Genomic DNA, 18,393 nt, shown 5'->3' with positions numbered 1-18,393 from the left:
GATTTGAAAAAAGAATTTTTATCATCGATGAGCATAGATACGATACAATGAATATTGGCTTCGCATGATTTAAAGTGAATCGAATAAAAAGTGATATGTGACCGACTTATTATTCATAGAACATTACTGAAAATGTTCGCTGTCAAAACAATATTCACGTGAAAAATATCGTTTTAACATAGCAATTTCTTTTTTTTTTTTTTTTCATACGTCACAACTCTATCACTCATGCATTTCCCTGTCGATAATATTCTGTTTATTATTCAATCGGACTCAAAGGATATTGCGAGAGCATATTCATATTCAAACACGTGTCTGCCTTGCTCGCATCTATTCATCGAAGTAAAAAAAAAAAAAAAACGTATTCCTCGAATACAAAAATTCTCTAGAAATGTAATTTCTTCTTTTCAAATTTTATAATTTTATATCCAAAAACTCTCTGTTAATTATATTTTTTTTTTTTTTTAATTTTTTTCACTATAACCCAGAAAACAATTTCTTCGACTTCAATTTTTCTTTTGAGAAAAATAAAATACACATAATAATAATAATTATAAATTTTTATTATCACTTACAAAGGGTTTCAAGTTCTTTTTTCTTTCGTTCCATTTCTAAATTTCCTTCTCTTTGCAGGGAGAATATTAAACAATCGTGGCGACAGATATTACGCGATACATACAGAAGAATATCATATCTCCATCCAATTTCTCGAAAATTATTTCACTTTATAGATATAGAAATACACGATGACACGAAGGGGAAAGGTTGAGAGTTAATATATTCACGTAAAAATCCATGATATTCTTGTTGAATCGTAATAAAAAATGGGATGATACTTCCCCCGAAAGAATTCCACGTTTACGGATTGCATCTACCCTCTCTGTTTGCCCGAAACTGAAGATTTTTATTTCCATGAGAATGTACGATTCGAGAGTTTCGTCTTCTACGGAGGTAAACACGAGAATGATCCGGTTTTATGATATTCTTGTGCCTTCCCTGTTCCGTGTTCAAACATCTTGGAGTGGGGAGTGTGTGCGTGACATCGATTCCGGCGGAAGCGGCGTATTATTTCCATTACGATGCCATCAAAGATTTTTTCATTATTATTTTAAAGAACGATGCTTCGAAATTTTGAAACTCGAACCGATAATTATGGAATTAATTAATTTTTTCAACTCTGTTCGTCTTTGAAAAATTTAAATTTGATTAAAAATTTAAATATTGGTTACTAATTATCCTTGAGGATAATTTTTAATTTCCACGAGTATTTTAATTTTTCAATGATATTAATAATCAAAATTAAAATGATAATAAAAGTATAATGAATAAATTTTCAAATTCTCTAATTCGAGAACACGTCAGAGATTATAATATATGATAAATTTTAGCTTATTTATTATCATTTACGGATCTATGATCACAAATCATGATGCTATTAATAAATATCGTGCGTGTATGTCGAAAATCGAAGGCGAATACATAGAGAATGTCTATCGTTTCGTATATATTCCACCGAAATAGAGAAAATCAATAGTTCGTACACTCGTGGATCTTGCTGACCACAGAACTGAATTGTGTTTGATTAATTACTATCGTGTCATAGATTTAATCTAGTCTCGAAAAACCAGTGAACTGTACGTATCTAAATTGATACAGAATCATATACTCCACTTATGATAAGAAACTTTCAAACTTTCATAAATATATTTACAACAAAATTCATCGTTGACTAAAGATCACAAATCATATGATAAATAAATATTCTTCACTAATACGTTTACGTATTATTCAATTTTTTTAAATTTTTCAAAATTGTTTAAATAATTATTAATCACAGTCTCAACATCGAGATTTATTTTATCCTCGATAGAAAAGTTAAAAATTTAGAATATCAAATTTTATAGGAAGTCACTACCGTTCATTTTTATTCAGATTATTCAGAGCGAGAGAGGAATACACGAACGATTCTATAATTAATTCACATTTTTATATCTCGATCTTATTTTTCTATTTTGTCGAATAAAGAAACTCCGACTCGTAATTTTCCTAAATTTTCCTAAAATATTTTTCATCGGCAAAAAAATTCAATCGCCACTGAAAAAAAGTGGTAACACGATCGAATCAATGGTTCCAAAATTACTAAACAATCGAATTTGTAACTGTGTAATGTGTCACGATTGAGCCATTCCTATGTGATCGTACGAAAACAATTATTAGAGACCGTAATCAATCTTTTGTTCTCGATGCACGAAAGAAATATAAAAGAATTTCTTTCGTGTCTTTTTTCTTTTTTTTTTCCTTCAAAATCGAATCGAATTTCCATTCTCAAGATGGAAGAAGACTCGTCTCACAACGCGTGTGCCAATTTACGTGCGCGGATGCGTGTAATACGATTTCGTTCGCGCTGTAAATAATCTTATCGATGGTCGAGCAGGTGTAGTTGGCCGGTGTTATCCACTCCATGGGCAACAAATTTTGCCCATTCCCCACACCGAGATGTAATAATTTCACCGTGGCCTGGATCGAAACACGCGAAACTGCCACGGGAAACCTATGAAAACGATCATTCGTGGAAAATTACAACCGCTTTGTCATGGATCCCCCTCATTCTTGTCCATTTTTATTTCCGATTTTTATTGTTCGATGCATGAAATTACCATTTTTTTTATTCTTTTATTTCACCGTGTTCGAAAAAATATCGTTGTCGTTTTCATATTTCTTTCTCCTTCTTTTATTTTTTTTTTTTGCTTTTATAGGCTACGTGATAATTTTTCAATAATCTTTTGTATTCTTTTTATTTGGGAAAAATTGTACTAATTCTGTTATAGTTATATATTTTGTATATTTCTTTTTCGTTTAAGTATTCTAAAATGTAAAATTCATGTATATGAATATAGTTGAATTATTATGAGGAAAATTTTATTCGTAGTTAAAATTATTATATTTTTAAATATTATGTTAAATATTAATTATCTTTTTGCAGTACTTTCATTTATGTACGGAGATATGTAATAAATTATTCCTCAAAATCCTAAAATAAGGAATTGATGAGGAGATACGTATTTTGTTTATAAAATTACACAAATAAAATTATTAATCTCTCCCTCACTTTGGGAAATGAAATTTATTTTAAACAAACCATAAATTGGGTTTAAAATTTAATAAATTTTGATGAACCTTTAAAGAACGTGCTCAAAAACCGTGATCTAATATAATATTATTAAGAATTTAATACGAGATTAAAGAGAGTGTAAAGATATATTTCCGCAAGATATATTTCCAAGTGAAAAATCTTTAATTCTGATATTTATTATTCAAATATTTAATAATTCAAACTAATAATATTATTTATCCACTCATTATCTCTGTAAATCAATTATTTCTTATTAATATTAATTATATAGCGTTAATGCACATATCAACCTACTTGAAAACTTTATTATTGTGATACAGAAAATAATGCATGGAGTGTGATCCACATTTTTGAATAAAATATTAAATAAAGAACTTTTAAATAGAGAACGATTTAAAAATTTCAAAAATTCAAACTTTCAAAATTCTTTCAATCGATTCTTTCCAAAATTTTTAAGAAATATAGAAGATAAAATTTTTGAAAATTCAAAAAATATAGCCTCAAAATATCGAACGGTTAAAATATTTAAGATAATTAAAAAACGATTTCAATAAAATTTTTGAACTAAATTTAAGAACTAAATTACAAAACCGTTCCAAGATATTAAATCTTCGAATTTCACGCAATTTCTCACAGCATTTCAAGTCATACAATTCCAACTCATATACAAATTTGACAATATCTCGGTTCCCATTATATAAATCTCGAGACCAAGTAGCGTTTCTCATCAAACATTAATTACGTAAATACACACGTCTTAATGGACTTCGGCGCATATTATCTTTGCCACAAGATCTTAAAAACCCTTCTACCGTATTAACTAGTCAAGAACGAATGTTAACGTTGAGTAACCAAATTGTAAATGTCACGGAAGCAAAAACCGCGCTTTGATCAATAAGAACTGTCGACTTAACGTTATGCATTATGCAACGTTTCGAACTCACCCTTAACAAACGTGACACCATAGATGCTCTTGCGCGAATAAATACAACCTTACCGCTTAGGGAAACCGTGTAAAATTTAATTACCGACCTTATTACATGGCTTTGCTTTCAACTCCGCGTCGAAAACTTTGATCAAAGTCGATCTGGTCGCTAACGGTTGCGATGAGTTTGCAACGCGTGTTGGAAATTTTCCCTTTAACGTTTGTATCATTCCAGTCTTTATAAGAATAATATTTTTTTTTTACAAAATTCTCGCGAACTGAGAACAATTTTTTTAAAATTTCTGAAAATTAATCCGACTTTTCAAAATAAATAAACGATTGAATTGGCTTTCTTCTTCTTCGATCTGCATCGAATGCCTCGAATTTTATATCTTTTATTAAATATTAGAAATGATATCTCTTTTTCGAAATTGGCAAGATTCGAGAGACGAGATACGTATTTTTCTTTTCTAATCGCTTCTTTGAATGCGAATGACAAAGTGCAAATCGATTTCGACGCGTCTCGTTTCTCGATCTGCAATCAAAGGGTTAATTACAAGAAAAGAAAAAGATTAAGAACATCGAGTAACGAAATGAGGTATTTACTTTATAATTAATCGAGTCACGTTCATCAAGGTCCTGTCCTCGATTGCGCTTTTATTTTCTCTCGTGTAATTGTTACAAGAGAACATTACGCGGTTAGACGTAAGCACGTCGGATGCAATCCTATTTCAGTATTCTTGAACAAATATCCTCGGTGCGTGAGAACACTGAACGATGAGGTACATCGAAGCGGTCGATTGATGCACCACCGTTTAATACGAATTACGCCTCTCTGAATAATATTTTCGGTTCGAAATATTGAAACTATGATGATACTAAATATTCCATCTGTCATTCGAAAGCGAAAGTTTAGCTTAATTCGAGAATGTATATTTGAACAGATCGTAGAAGAAGAAAGGAATAAAAAATAAATATGCCTCTCAGACCTCTTGCTTCGCCAAAAAATATAAAAAAATAAAAATATAAAAAAGTTTAATAAGTCAATTTGAAAATTTCGAGCTAATTTAAAATAGAGAGAATAAAATTTTAAAAAAATAAAAATTAAACGATACGATTACTAATGCAATATGTTAGGTCAATTAACATATTCGTTTAAACCGTTGAAATTTTAAAGAGGGAATTAATTTAAGAGAGAGATTAAACAGTTGTTAACGCGATATGTTAATTTAGAAAAAGGACAATCATTAATCCTGCAAGAACGACCGAGAATAGTTTCCTATTGGGCCATTATCTATAACGTTCGTTTAAAGCAGAAAGATGCATGTTGAGCTTAGTGAGGAACGATAATCGAATGTCGTGAGTTTAATTACGCTGGATTAATTCGTCTGTTATCCGAATGTCTTAATTCTTTCTCTCGGGAACAAAGATACGCGCACGAAGTCCCATACTTTTGAAATGAAATTACAGACAAGGATAAAATGTTTCTTTCAATGTGAAAGAGACGATGTTAATTATTCAACCTAAAATTCTTACGGGAATAACGATTATTATTCCGTTAATCGCATTATTATTTGGAGAATTGAGAATCATCAGTGGTGCAAGTCAAATATAGAAGGATCCAATATTAAATGGAACTATGCTATTCGATATTAAATATAACATTAAATTATTTAATATAAAAATATAATAAGGAAGAAATGTGTATTTCTGAAAAATAATCGTGTTATTTTCTTTAATAAAGTAATCTATTCAATGTAATATCCCCCTGTTTACAATTCAAATAATCATCATCACCACAATTAAGATATTTAAGCAATCCCTTCGCGTGCAAATAATTCAGAATAAACACAGACTAACTACTGTAAATTTTGTTCAAACAACAATTTAATCCAACATTTCCACCCCCAACTTCCATCAACTTTTTCTAAATCTATTCATGGAAGCTGAGAACTAGGGGAACAATCACACAAGGGATAAATCTACGGTAAATAAACACAAAATCGGAGAAACGTTGTTGAACTATGTATTCTGCCGAGCAAACACGGAAGCACATTCGAGAGTAGATTCGAGTGGAAAATCGGAGAGTAAAATCAACGCAGAGTTAACAACTTAATCGCCAAGTGTCAACACGGTCGGCTACTTTCTCGTCGAGATATAGCTAAATATTTCAATGGCTCTCATTATGATTACCACCTTTGTCAAATTGTACACAATTTATTAAATAAATCTGTATCCGTATCTGTGTAACGTGAGCGTGAGCGCATGTGTGTAAGAAAGACAATGATCCACCACAGAAACGTTGATTACCGTGAACTACTTAATTGCTGACTCGATTCCAGACCGAATTCGCGAAGATGTTCGACAACATCTGCTCAATTAGTTCATCAACAATGTAACCCATGTTCCCTTCGTTAAGAATAGCGGTGGATCCTCGGCTATTTCCTGAAATCAGCAAGTATGAGAAATTTAATTAGTGGCGAGAATTGTAAACAATTTGTTACACCCGCACTCGATGCAATATTGCAATATGGAGGTGTTTATTGTAAACGAGACAAGGCCAATTGAGTATGAAAAGTATGAGGTATTCTTGAAAACAATATTGAAGAAAATTTATTCTTTGAATAGCGTGGAATATAATGTAATTTATAAAAAAAAAATCGATTTTGATTTTGATAAAAAAATAAAAAATCCTGAATGATGAAAAAATTTTAATAATTTTATGGTTAATATTAATGGGATGATGATATTTTTTTATTAAATGTAAAAAAAAAATAAAACAGAGAGTGTTAAAAATTGATGGAAAGAGTGTATAATTTTGCACGTTTGCAATTTTATGCATGTGTTCTTAACCGTGATCAAACATCAAAGTCGTTTAATATTCACACCGTACATCGGAAGGAAGTTACATTTGCATCTCTCTCGGCAATGTATATGCATTACAGATACTGTTCAATGTGTTCAATTAAATTCTAATCCCGAGGATGAAATTCGAAGATCTTGCAAATATTCGTTGATTTACATAGATATGCATACAATTTGTGAATCGTCTATTACCAACGTTCAATTGATGATATAGCAAGGATTAATCAATTATTTGAAAAGATTCGCTTAATTAAGATTTCTGGAATGGATTGATTGTAGTCTTAAGTATTCTATTAAACAACTTCACGAAGTGTAAAATATTTTGGAAAATTTTTTGCACAATATTAGATTATTTATATAATAGCTATATAATCTCGTGTAGAGAATAAAAAGTATTTTGGAAAATTACTCTTTAAAAATAAAATAAAAAAAAATGGAAAATTTTACAAAATAGAAATTCTCCTGGGACATTATAATAAATCAAATAAAGTAATCTATTATCTTTTTTATAAAGAGATCATTTTTCTATATATAAATCAGATTTCAATTAATTTCAATTTAACGTAAATTTCACAATTCCAAGATTTTATTCTTACTACGAGAAATACAATTATATTTTGAAATGAAATTTCAAGAATATAAAAATTTTGAAATGAATATTTCTGCATCCTACTGACCTAAATGAAAAAGTATGCTCTGTCTCCATTATAAATCTTAAAAAAAAATCTCTCTTTTTGTAGAAATAAGTTTTCCCGAAACTTGAAGAATAAAAAAAACCTTCACTTTCTTGGCACGAATATTTGGAAAAATTTTTGACCGAAAGAAGCTTTTCTAATAAAGCTTTTTTAATAAAAAGAATTCTCCAAAAATTCGTTATATTTCTCAATCTCGATATTTCAACCATCAATATTAATTAGTATGAAATCCAAAGAACTTTTCATTGAAAATTCTATCCGAGGAAATTCCTCATTTCCGAGCAGAAAAAATCGTTCCACTTTCTTGCATCTCGAAATGAAATATTAGTAAAAATTCTACGAGATTAATCTGCTGTAAATTTGCATCTCTGTTTTTTTAAAATCTCTTAGCCATCTACTTATAAAATATTGGCACAGTGAACAGTAAAATATCATTTCTGTCATCGCCAAGTAATTAAATTTTGTTCTTTCGTTAATGTATAATAAATATTTGAATAATATCGAAAAATTAACTTGTGACAGTACAAAGTATGGTATAATATATGTATAAAAAAATTAAATAAACTCAAAGCATAATGACTGATTGATGAATTAATTTCTTTTTTTTTTCTTCTCATAAAACTCGTCTCTCTCTCACTCGTCCATTCTTGCATTAATTATCGAGTACAATTATAACATAAAATTATTGAAATTATTTCTTTGATCCATCTTGGACACTATAAGTCATAGTCAAACAATCGTGATTCTAACATTCTATCATAATTATACCGCATAATTTATCGCATTCGAACCACGATGAAAACGTAATCGTGCTCTTACTCCTTACTAATGATCCACTATAAAAGTCTGCTAAGTGCAATTTAATTTATGACCACTCAAACCAAGAAGCGTTTTTACTCCTTGCATTTTTCTTATCTTAAAAATTCATTTTTATCCCTCTATTTGCGAATGTAATCCGTGAATCGAAGAATCGAACATTGAATTTGCAAATTTTACAAACAAATATATGAAATTGTTTTTATTCCTGATGAAGAATTGCGTATAATATTCTGCAAGAAAAGATTCATTTTTTCTTTCTTCTTTTATTAATGACTCTTTTTCATGAAGATCGAAATATCTTATATTGTCGATTTTTATTTTGTAATGCTCTTCTTTTCTATAATAGTTTCCAAAGTAATCTCTAAAGTGAATTTTTTCATAACGTTACATGTACAACTAATAATGAATTTTTTTAAATACTGTAGAAAACTATATATCGTGGCTGATTTGAATATTAGAAGAATGTAAATGATTTAAAGATCGCACAAAATGTGCAAGATAATAATAATAATCCTGAATAATTCTGAATTTTCCAAATTTCAAAAATAAACTAGATGCATTTATCATTAAACGAGAATTTCTCGACAGAAGAAAAATGAAATCAAACAGTTAAATATAGCACGTATCAAGCGTAACATAAAATACGCATTATTCGAAGCCGGGGTAAAAACCATTTTTCATCAAAACAAAGAGAGTTTATCAGATCGTGTTTTATCTCATCCTTTCAAAGAAATTTCCATACCACCGCATTACCATCCACCTATCTACAAAAACTTAAAATCTCACTATCATTTTCACCAAGTAACAAAAAAATTTCGCGATTAATAACAGCATAGAAGCAAAAAAAAAAAAATCTATCCGTGTTTTTCTGTCTCAAAGCTCAACAACCAACCAACCAGCCAAAAACCTCGGTATCGTTAATGGCCAACGTTATCGCGATAAAGTATTAGAACAAGCGAATACAATTTCTTCTTCTATATCAACTTCTCCTTCCCCTATTTCTTTAATCGAAGTACTTCGCCTTAATGGTACAAAATTCATCGCCGGTGTTCGTGCATACTTGCAGAAAGTTGGTCGCTTATGGCACGTATAGTCGATGTTAAATCGAGTGCGTGAAGTCTATTAAATTCCACAGGAACTGTGTTATTACTCCAACTTTCTTCGATTCAATTCACCGGCCAATCGAATCGTGACTTCGATACCTTAATGGATTTTCCACTAGATTAAGAGTCTATTTTTATAGAGAGAGACGAATTCATAGTTGAATGAAAATATTCTTTTATTTTATTTTCTTTTTTTTATTTATTTATTCTTGATCTAACACTTTTGTTCAATCAAGTGTTCGAAAAAGGGAATAGTTTTTGAAGAAATTCGAAAGAATGAAGAATTCGTGGAAATTTTAAAATAAATCTTAGTCTGTTTTATTACTTGATCGATATTTCTGTAATATTAAATTGATGGGAGATTTTGTAATGTTACAACGAGATTTAAAATAATTTTTATGTGTATTTTAATTTATTGTTGTTATAAGTGGAATGATCAAAATTATTTCACTTTCCAGTTTTAGAATTAAAATATTTCTTGACTGCAATTCGTAAAATCTTTTTAATATCTTATTTCGCAAGAAATTTTATAAAAGATAACTTCTTTGAAATTTTTTAAAGCACTTTTTTTTTCAAATCTAAATTCATATTCTGATTATTTATATACGATTCGAAACGAGGTTCTAATATTTTCATTAAAATCCCAATATAAATGATAATGATGTTGGAAATTGGATACCTTTAAAAATGATCTATCATGAAGTCAAACGAAAATTCAACAACTTTTAATATTGAAATATTTACAACATTTAAAAATAGAAAAATGAAAAAGATGGGTATAAAACAAAATATTTTTTAAAATTTAACGCTCAATCCGGTTAATCAAGATCACTTTATATTTCGACTAGTAGTGGAATCCCTTGGTTTTGATTTTTACACTAGTCAACAAAGTGGAATTACAGTCAAGAGTTTAACCATTGGTATGCGTTTTCAGAATTTACTAATTAACTGGATTCATCCGGTGTGCTTTACTCTCCAACTAAACCACATTATGCAACCAAAAACTTTTACCATTACGGTTGCAAACAACAATAAATCTGACGAAAAGATTCAACAAACCCAAAGCCCTAATATTCATGAATCAGCGAATTCGTTTCACGTAGTAATAAACTGTTGAAATTCTGGAATAACGAAACGAAATTTTCAGAAATTACCAAATACTAATTAACAAATAATACCGCACGTTTCACAAACTCACTTATTATTCGATAAACATTCGCGAATGAATTATTCATTGAATTATTCATTAATAAGGAAATGTTTTGGAAAACATTCTTATTCTTCGCAAAAAATTTCTCATCAATTTTAATTTCACGAATTAAAATAACATACCGTCCATTTTTTTTTACAATTTTCAACAAATATTTATCTCTCGAGAGTTTAATTCGTCTCTAATTCGTCTAAACGAAATTTAAAAAGAAAAGTGACCTATTATTTTTTACAAATCTAAATTGTTTTTACAATTAATTCCACAACAATATGGAATTAATATTTAATAAAAGATGCTAGCGTTTCAATTATGATATATTTGCACGTGCATACTCAAATTTTATCCCAATGTAAAGGCGATTAATATGCAATCAACAAATTAAATCGTAAACGGTAATCGCATGTTAATAGGTTGTAAATCGCGTGGATTCATCTCGAGAGTAGCGCAATGATTATCGTTTTTCGCAGCAATGAACATTAAAGTTAACCAATCAACATTTCCTAAAATTTTCTTCCTAATTTTTCAAAGTTCCAAGATGGTGTAATCGCGGTGCATAAGTCGCCACCAAGTTACATTTATACTGCATCCCGAATGTTACATTTCACCAATCTGTTGCCTATATTTATTATCCAGATGACAGTTTTTGCACTCTTCTTTTCCTATATTTGTTTTGAATCATCAAACAAGATTCACGAATGATACATCATTTTTTCGAAAACGAAAATTTTGGAAAATGTTTTTTGATCTTTATATTTCGTGAGGGATTTTTTTTTACAGAAGATTTACAAAAAAAATGAAATACTCCTGTAGATATCCGATGTAGATATTATTTTTTAAGAAATCTCAAGAAGACTTTGGAAATATTTTTAGAAAAAATTCTGTAGAAAGAATTTATGAATTTTTTTTATAAATTTATAAATATTTTTTCTTTCAATTCTTTAACCTCTATCTTTTTTCGTTTTTCATTAAAATATTATATGAATTATATTTAAAATTGCGATGATGACGTATGATGACTGTGATTCATGATTTCCCAATGGTCGAAAAAGAAAAGAAAAGAGAAAAAAAAAATCGAAAAGTTATCTTATTAAAATTAATTGCAAAGATCTACGAGTATTATTTGAATCGTGAAAAACTTAACTCATCTTAACAAAATTTTCAACTTCCTTAAAATTTCTTGTAGCGATTCTCATCTCACTTTCATCCAATTACAACAATCAATTTTTCTTTTCCTTATACAATTTTCTTAAAAAAGTACACGATTCAAATTAATATGTTCGTGTATAAACGAAATATCATTCTATTAAAAAATTTTGCCACGTAAAATTAATCTCTCGAAGAAACAAAAACCTCAAAATCTTCTCTAAAATCTAATCAAGTATTCAAGTTGTATTCAAAATACAATTTAAAAAGCAGGAAAAATAATAACATCAAACTTCAAAATGAAAAAATTAATCTTTCTAATTGAATCTTTAAACGGAGCACAAAAAACCTTCTCGCCCAAAAATAATAATTTTATCAAAAAAAAATTATATCAAGACTGAAAATCTTTTCGAATATTTAGCAACGCTTTAATCAACAATTATACACGTTTACGCCTTCCTTTTTTCGGGAGAAAAAAATTTCGTCTCCGAATTTAAATTGCAACGAATCCGGAAATGCAAACGGAGCAAGAGAAAGCTGCATTCGCGAAAGTTTAACAAGGCGGAAATTTTTATGAAGAAATATTACTCTCAAGTTCTCCACATTCGTAAAAAAAGAAAAAAAGAAAAAAATAAACATTTTCCTTCTATTTAGGGACGATGACGCGCGAATGCACGAGATATTTCCAATATTGGTCTATTATGCGTTAACCATGTGAATCACTTGGGCGAAATTTTAGACTAACGATCGCGTGTCGAACAACACGTGTTTAATTCGATACGATAGGAATTCGTGAACGTGGATCGAGTTCTGCTCAATGAACGCTTCATTAATGTCTCAATGGTAGATTTATCGACAAATTGTGCGAATCGTTTCGTTGAATTACTCTTTTCCCGTGTTTTACCGGTTTGCCGGAAACCCGCTCTTATGCGTGGAATGTGATGATTTAATCGTTCGGGTTAGTGGATACTCGTTGAATAGAAATTGAATTGAATACCAGGAAATAGGAAATAGGAGTTTAAAAAGAGAAATAAAATTTAATCCTTTGCATTCCGAATAACCGAAGTGTTTTATGTATATATTAGCGATAAATTGTGAATAGAATTGATCTTAGGAAGAGAAAGAAAATAATTTTGTGGAAGAAAGGTGAAAATGCATAAATCGTAAGGCAAAAAGAAACGATACGAAGGATTTAATTTTTGAAAGAAAATAATTTAAAAAATAGTTTCGTGAAGAAAATGAGAATGTGTAAATGATAGGGGAAAAAGAATTCTAAAATAATTATTGCGTAGAAATTCTTGGAAAAGAAAAGTCGAATTAAAGAATTTAAAAGCATACATCTCTGATGTATAATAAACTTCTTCGCATAACGAAGCTTCTTTTTCTTTTTATGATTTATGACATAACATGCATATGAAGGAGTTCATAATTTACCAGTAGTCGAGGAAGAAAGATTATATTAAAGTTCCAGTACGAAAGATCGATGACTGTATACTTTAAATCCTATTTACGAATTAATATGATAAAATTTTTTATTATTTTTTAGTTAACATGATTAATATTTGTCTAATGAATTCGCTTTGATGGAAATTAATGAAAAATTGAAACTCGAAATATTACATGTATCGAATATAATGAAAGATAAAATTGTATATTTCTTATCAATTTCTCGCTTATATTCAATAAGAAAAATTTTATTCTTTTTTTCTGTTTGGGAAAAAACAATACTTTTAACTTGATCCTTTTTTTCCCGCTACGTTTAATTAAAATTACTATCTAACTTCGAGAAAGAATGAATATAGGGAATGAAAAAGAAGAGAATTGAAATTCGAAAAACGAAGAGATTTCATACGCGATAGAATAAAACGTATGTTTAACACTTGTTGCTCTTACGATATAGCAATGTTTTAGTTCTTTTTTCATTCTTTTTTCACCCCTGTTCACGAAATTTTCTTTTTTTCTTTACTTGGAATCGTTACTAAATTTTATTACTCCCAGATAACCACGATTAATATCTGTACGTAAATTGGTTAAAAGAGAAACAAGAAAATTTTTTACAATTCGAATAAAACGAACGAGAGAGGTGAGATAATAAAGAAAATGAAAATAAAAAAATTTTTTAATCAATATTTATATAAGGATTTTCGTATATTCATATAAATGAAAATATTTTATCTATATTAGATTTTATTATCAAATATTCTCTTAAATATATTTATTCTGTAAAAAAAAAATATTTTCTTCGATAAAATTATTAAACATTTATTAATATTTAATATTTCATATTAATAAATATTTAATATATTTAAATATCTTCAAAAGACCTTTTGAATTTCACAATTACATAAGAAAGTAATTACGTAAACAATAGGAACATAAAAATATGACAAAATCTATAATTTGGAATAATTGTAAAAAATCGTATAATTTTAATAAAATTTATACTTTAAACATTAAAAGATTATTATATCTCATCATAAAATTTTTAAAATTCATAAAAAAATAATAAAATACATGAATAAAAATCATACTTATTGTTTCTTATTTTTATATTACTTGTAAAAAAATTAAAGTTATACTACTTTTCTATTAAACTTTTTATATGCAATACTTTTTATATTAATGTAACAAAATTAATGTAATACCGTATTATGCATAGAAAAATACATGTATTTTAATATTTTGTATTGTAATAAAGAAATATTTTAAAAGTAAACTCACCGAAACTACGACGTAATGCTTTTGTTGTTATTTCTAAGACGGTCGGTTGCGAACTGATCGATTACTGGCTTTCCATATGCGAAGCGCCCTTGAAAGTTATGTTTTCAAATATGACTACGAACGTGATATCCGACGGTTATCAACAGGTACTGGCCTTGATCTACATACGTATTTTATTCGAAAATGGAAATTAATTCAAAAAAAAGAAACTTCATAAAAATTTAAAATTTTTTAAATTTTCTTTAAAATTAATTTTTAACTTTTCATCTAATTTTATTATGAAAATGATTTTTGTTCTTGTACTTGTTTTATTTATATATATATTTTTATATATATTATAATTTGTAAAATATTTATATTTGAAGGAAGGAAAATTATGAAATATTGATTATTGAAATATTTTTTTTTTTGTTAATTCGTATATTTTTTTTTTATATCTTATAAAGAAATTTGAAATAAAAAATTATTTTGCATATAGTAAACAAAGATTTACAAATTATATCAAATTTACAATTGTAATTATTTTATCGAATAAAAAGAAATGTATACTGTTAACTTTTATTTGCATAGTTATAATAAAGTGAAGAGAATATTATTTTTATATTAAGAAAAGTGATTAAATTAAAATGTTTTTACTCATTTAATGTGTAAATTAACAAAAGCAAAATACAACTTATTATGAAAAACCTCGCAAAGAGAAAAAACAAATTTTCATAAAAATTTAATTATCGTTACTCCTAAAGTTAAGTATACAATAATGTTTTTTACTTGTCTTTTCATTATATATTCGTGTAATTTATGTATACAAAATATAATTATTATAATATATCTTCTTCAACGAGATTTCTCTTTTCACAAAAAATAAAAAAAGTTATTCAAAAATTAATAATGTTATCTCTCACTAAAAAATTATTTCCTTTACTAACAAATTTAATTTTAATATAATATTCAATTAAATCTCTTTCAACTTAAAACTTCTATTAATCAAATTATTTATAACCAGACATTCATTTCTCTTATATACTTTTTTATAATTAATCAAAAATATCTTTCAATCTAATTTTGTCATCAACAATTTCATATACGAAACAATTACCACTTTGCTAAATAATTATCATAATATCTATCATCAATATTTAATTATCATAAATTTTTACGACTAATATTTTTAACAAAATTTAAATATAATTATAAATTATAATGCAAAGATAGAATAAAAATTTAACATTCAAAATATTCGACCAATATCTGATCAAAAAGTAAAAAGAATCTTTTCAAAAAAAAACAAATCGTCAATTTCAAAAATTTAATAAAAATTCCGTTCACACCCTCTTCAACATCAACTAATCTAAACTAATAATTCTACTAATCTAAAAATAATTCTTCCAATCCGCCCAGTTAAAGTTCCATTAGAATCCAAACGATCGATATTAAGCGGAATACAAGTATTCGAGACGTCAGGCCATTCACACGAGCGATTCTCCATTAAAGCTGAAGATTTCCTGGGAACTTGAATCGTTCCCACTCCTCTTCCATCTTCCCCTTGCATCTATTTGCATTCAATTTCACTAATTGCGAACCTCTGACCGGAACAACTTTCTCGTCAGTAGAATTAAAAAATCCTTTCCATCCCCTCCACATATCTTCCTGTCGTCGTTGTCGTCGCGACTTAACGGGAGATAACGAATGTGTGGCGTCGAAGAAAGTCTCGTCTCCAAAGTAATTTATCACGTTAAACTATGCACAACAGTGCTATTTTATTTTTATGCATTTTAATTTTGTTTCTTTCAGATTGTAACTACAATATAAATATGATTAATAATATTTTCAATAAACTTCGACATAATTTTACTATAACATTTTTAATTCGCTCCAATATTTCTAAAATTAATAAAATTAATAATACTTATCGATATTGGCAAACTCTTTTAAAAATCTAAAATGATTTGAATCGATAATACGATTCAATGACAATTGGCCAGATATGAAAACCAATATTGTTAAAAAAATTCTCTTTGTGGAAAGATTGAAACAAGATAGACATATCATGATTCATATATTCTTGATTTCTGTCGTTTTTATTAGCGATCAATTTTTATTAGATTTATATTTAATTCACGCATGATATTTTGTTTTTACATACGAAATTTTATTTATGGAATTTTTATTAATTAACTTTTATTAAAATCTATATTTTTTTCCATGCTGTATAAAACATATATTATGTACTTTCATAAAATTGTATTAATTCGTGAATTAATTATTTGTTCCAATTCTGAGCTACAATATCGTATCGTACAATAACGTCACTAATTTATTGACCGTATTCACTCTTCCAATAGAGAGAATTTTCTGACCAAGATATAATGTTTCCAACAATTATATCTCGGTCTGTACACCTCTTTAGACATCGTGATTTTTTATGCACGACTTATTTCTACGTTTTATATCAACCCAGATTGAACGATTAGTTTGTTCCATTTTTAAAAAAATTGGATCACTTGATGAAAAAAAAAAGTAATGTAGCTTTCTCCTAGCTATTAAATATATCTTCGGGGTAATCAGCGAAGCAGAGGATGTATCCATGAGCTTTTTATTATTATATGACTTCGTCTTTTTTTTTTTTTTTTATTTTATGATAGCTGTATACTCGTAAATAATTCTTAAAGGGTTTCATGGACTTACCGTTCGAAGTAAGCACGATGAATGATACACATCTGGCTCGTTAGCGGTGTTTTTATCCCTCCACTGAGTATATATTTATGATGGTGTGGGATGGAAGTATGGAAAGAAGTAATAAGATAAATTTTTCATCAGGAAATTTTTTCCAAGAGCGAGTAATTTGTATTATGTATGAGAAGGAGTAAAAATTAAAATTGAAGATTATAAAAAAATACTTTATACAAAAATTATGCTATATTTATGTGGAAATATTAATATTTAGAATTACACAATTAAATATAACATTATTATATTTTAACGTTAATATTCGTCGAATTTATCGGCAAAGATTATCGGCAGAAAATTAAAAATATATTTTTTTCATTACCATAAATCTCAAACGAATTTTGAATATAAATAGGCTATCTCTTTAAAAATAGAAATGTAATTTCCCCGAAGGAAATCCAAGAAACATTAAACAGCAGAAAAAGGGTGGAAATAAATTCAGAGCATGTAGCATTGGACGCTTCTGCGTAACATTATATTGGATGTACGCAGCATAAATCATCTAAATCTATAAGTTTGATAGGTAGTCGTTGAATGTGCGAGTCATGGAAACTTGAGTTAAGAGCATAACCTTCTATCGACAAAGCCTACAAGGGGAATACAGATTGAGCGTTGAAGAAAATGAGAGTCGAACAGACAGGCACACCGTGATTCCGTCTAGGAAATCGAGTAAGGAAATTTCTAAAGCAATTTCCTCCGTCCAAAGAAACGTGTCGCGTTAAATACTCAATGATCCTTTTATCTCCTTGATCCTTCCTATTGATCCTTCCTAAGTGAAAATATGCCTGGAAAATATCAACTCTCCAAAACTAATAACGGTTAATAATATTTACGAATAATATTACGAATAAATAATTCTGAAAGTTACTTCTTTCTTTTCTTCTCTATAATTCTAAATAAGATAAATGAATAATTGGAACTTTTGACATTCCTAAAAATTTTGACAATTTATTACATAATAAATTAGAATAAAGAATTCTTATAAAAATTTAACTTTGTATAATAATGTGTGTATATATGTATATTGATTTAAAGTGAAATATTTTTTATAA

At 28.1% G+C, this 18,393-nt stretch overlaps 2 protein-coding genes across 10 annotated transcripts in view; one reads left to right on the top strand and one right to left on the bottom strand.

The window, feature by feature from the left end:
* The window catches only part of LOC107996194 (COP9 signalosome complex subunit 7b), a 225,851-nt gene that overhangs the window by 62,765 nt on the left and 144,693 nt on the right, over window positions 1-18,393 (bottom strand). Inside the window, exon 5 of one of the 7 annotated variants that reach the window (XR_009832421.1) lies at window positions 6,369-6,503. The exons of 5 other annotated variants lie outside the window; for them this stretch is intronic. Coding sequence is in view for 1 of the 2 variants with exons in the window: in XM_028665917.2 (XP_028521718.2) it covers window positions 6,497-6,503 (7 nt within the window). In the remaining variant the exon portion in view is untranslated. Of the gene's footprint in view, window positions 1-5,787; window positions 6,504-18,393 lie in introns of those variants that run through there. One more of the 7 variants, XM_028665917.2, reaches the window with a different exon arrangement.
* LOC107996192 (metabotropic glutamate receptor 2) overlaps window positions 1-18,393 on the top strand; it is a 250,405-nt gene that overhangs the window by 91,230 nt on the left and 140,782 nt on the right. The window lies entirely within an intron of this gene.

Source organism: Apis cerana, linkage group LG13 (assembly GCF_029169275.1).
Source record: "Apis cerana isolate GH-2021 linkage group LG13, AcerK_1.0, whole genome shotgun sequence".
In the NCBI taxonomy this organism is placed as follows: domain Eukaryota; kingdom Metazoa; phylum Arthropoda; class Insecta; order Hymenoptera; family Apidae; genus Apis; species Apis cerana.
Note: the sequence above shows the minus strand (reverse complement) of the source record. Positions and strands in the feature narration are given on the sequence as shown.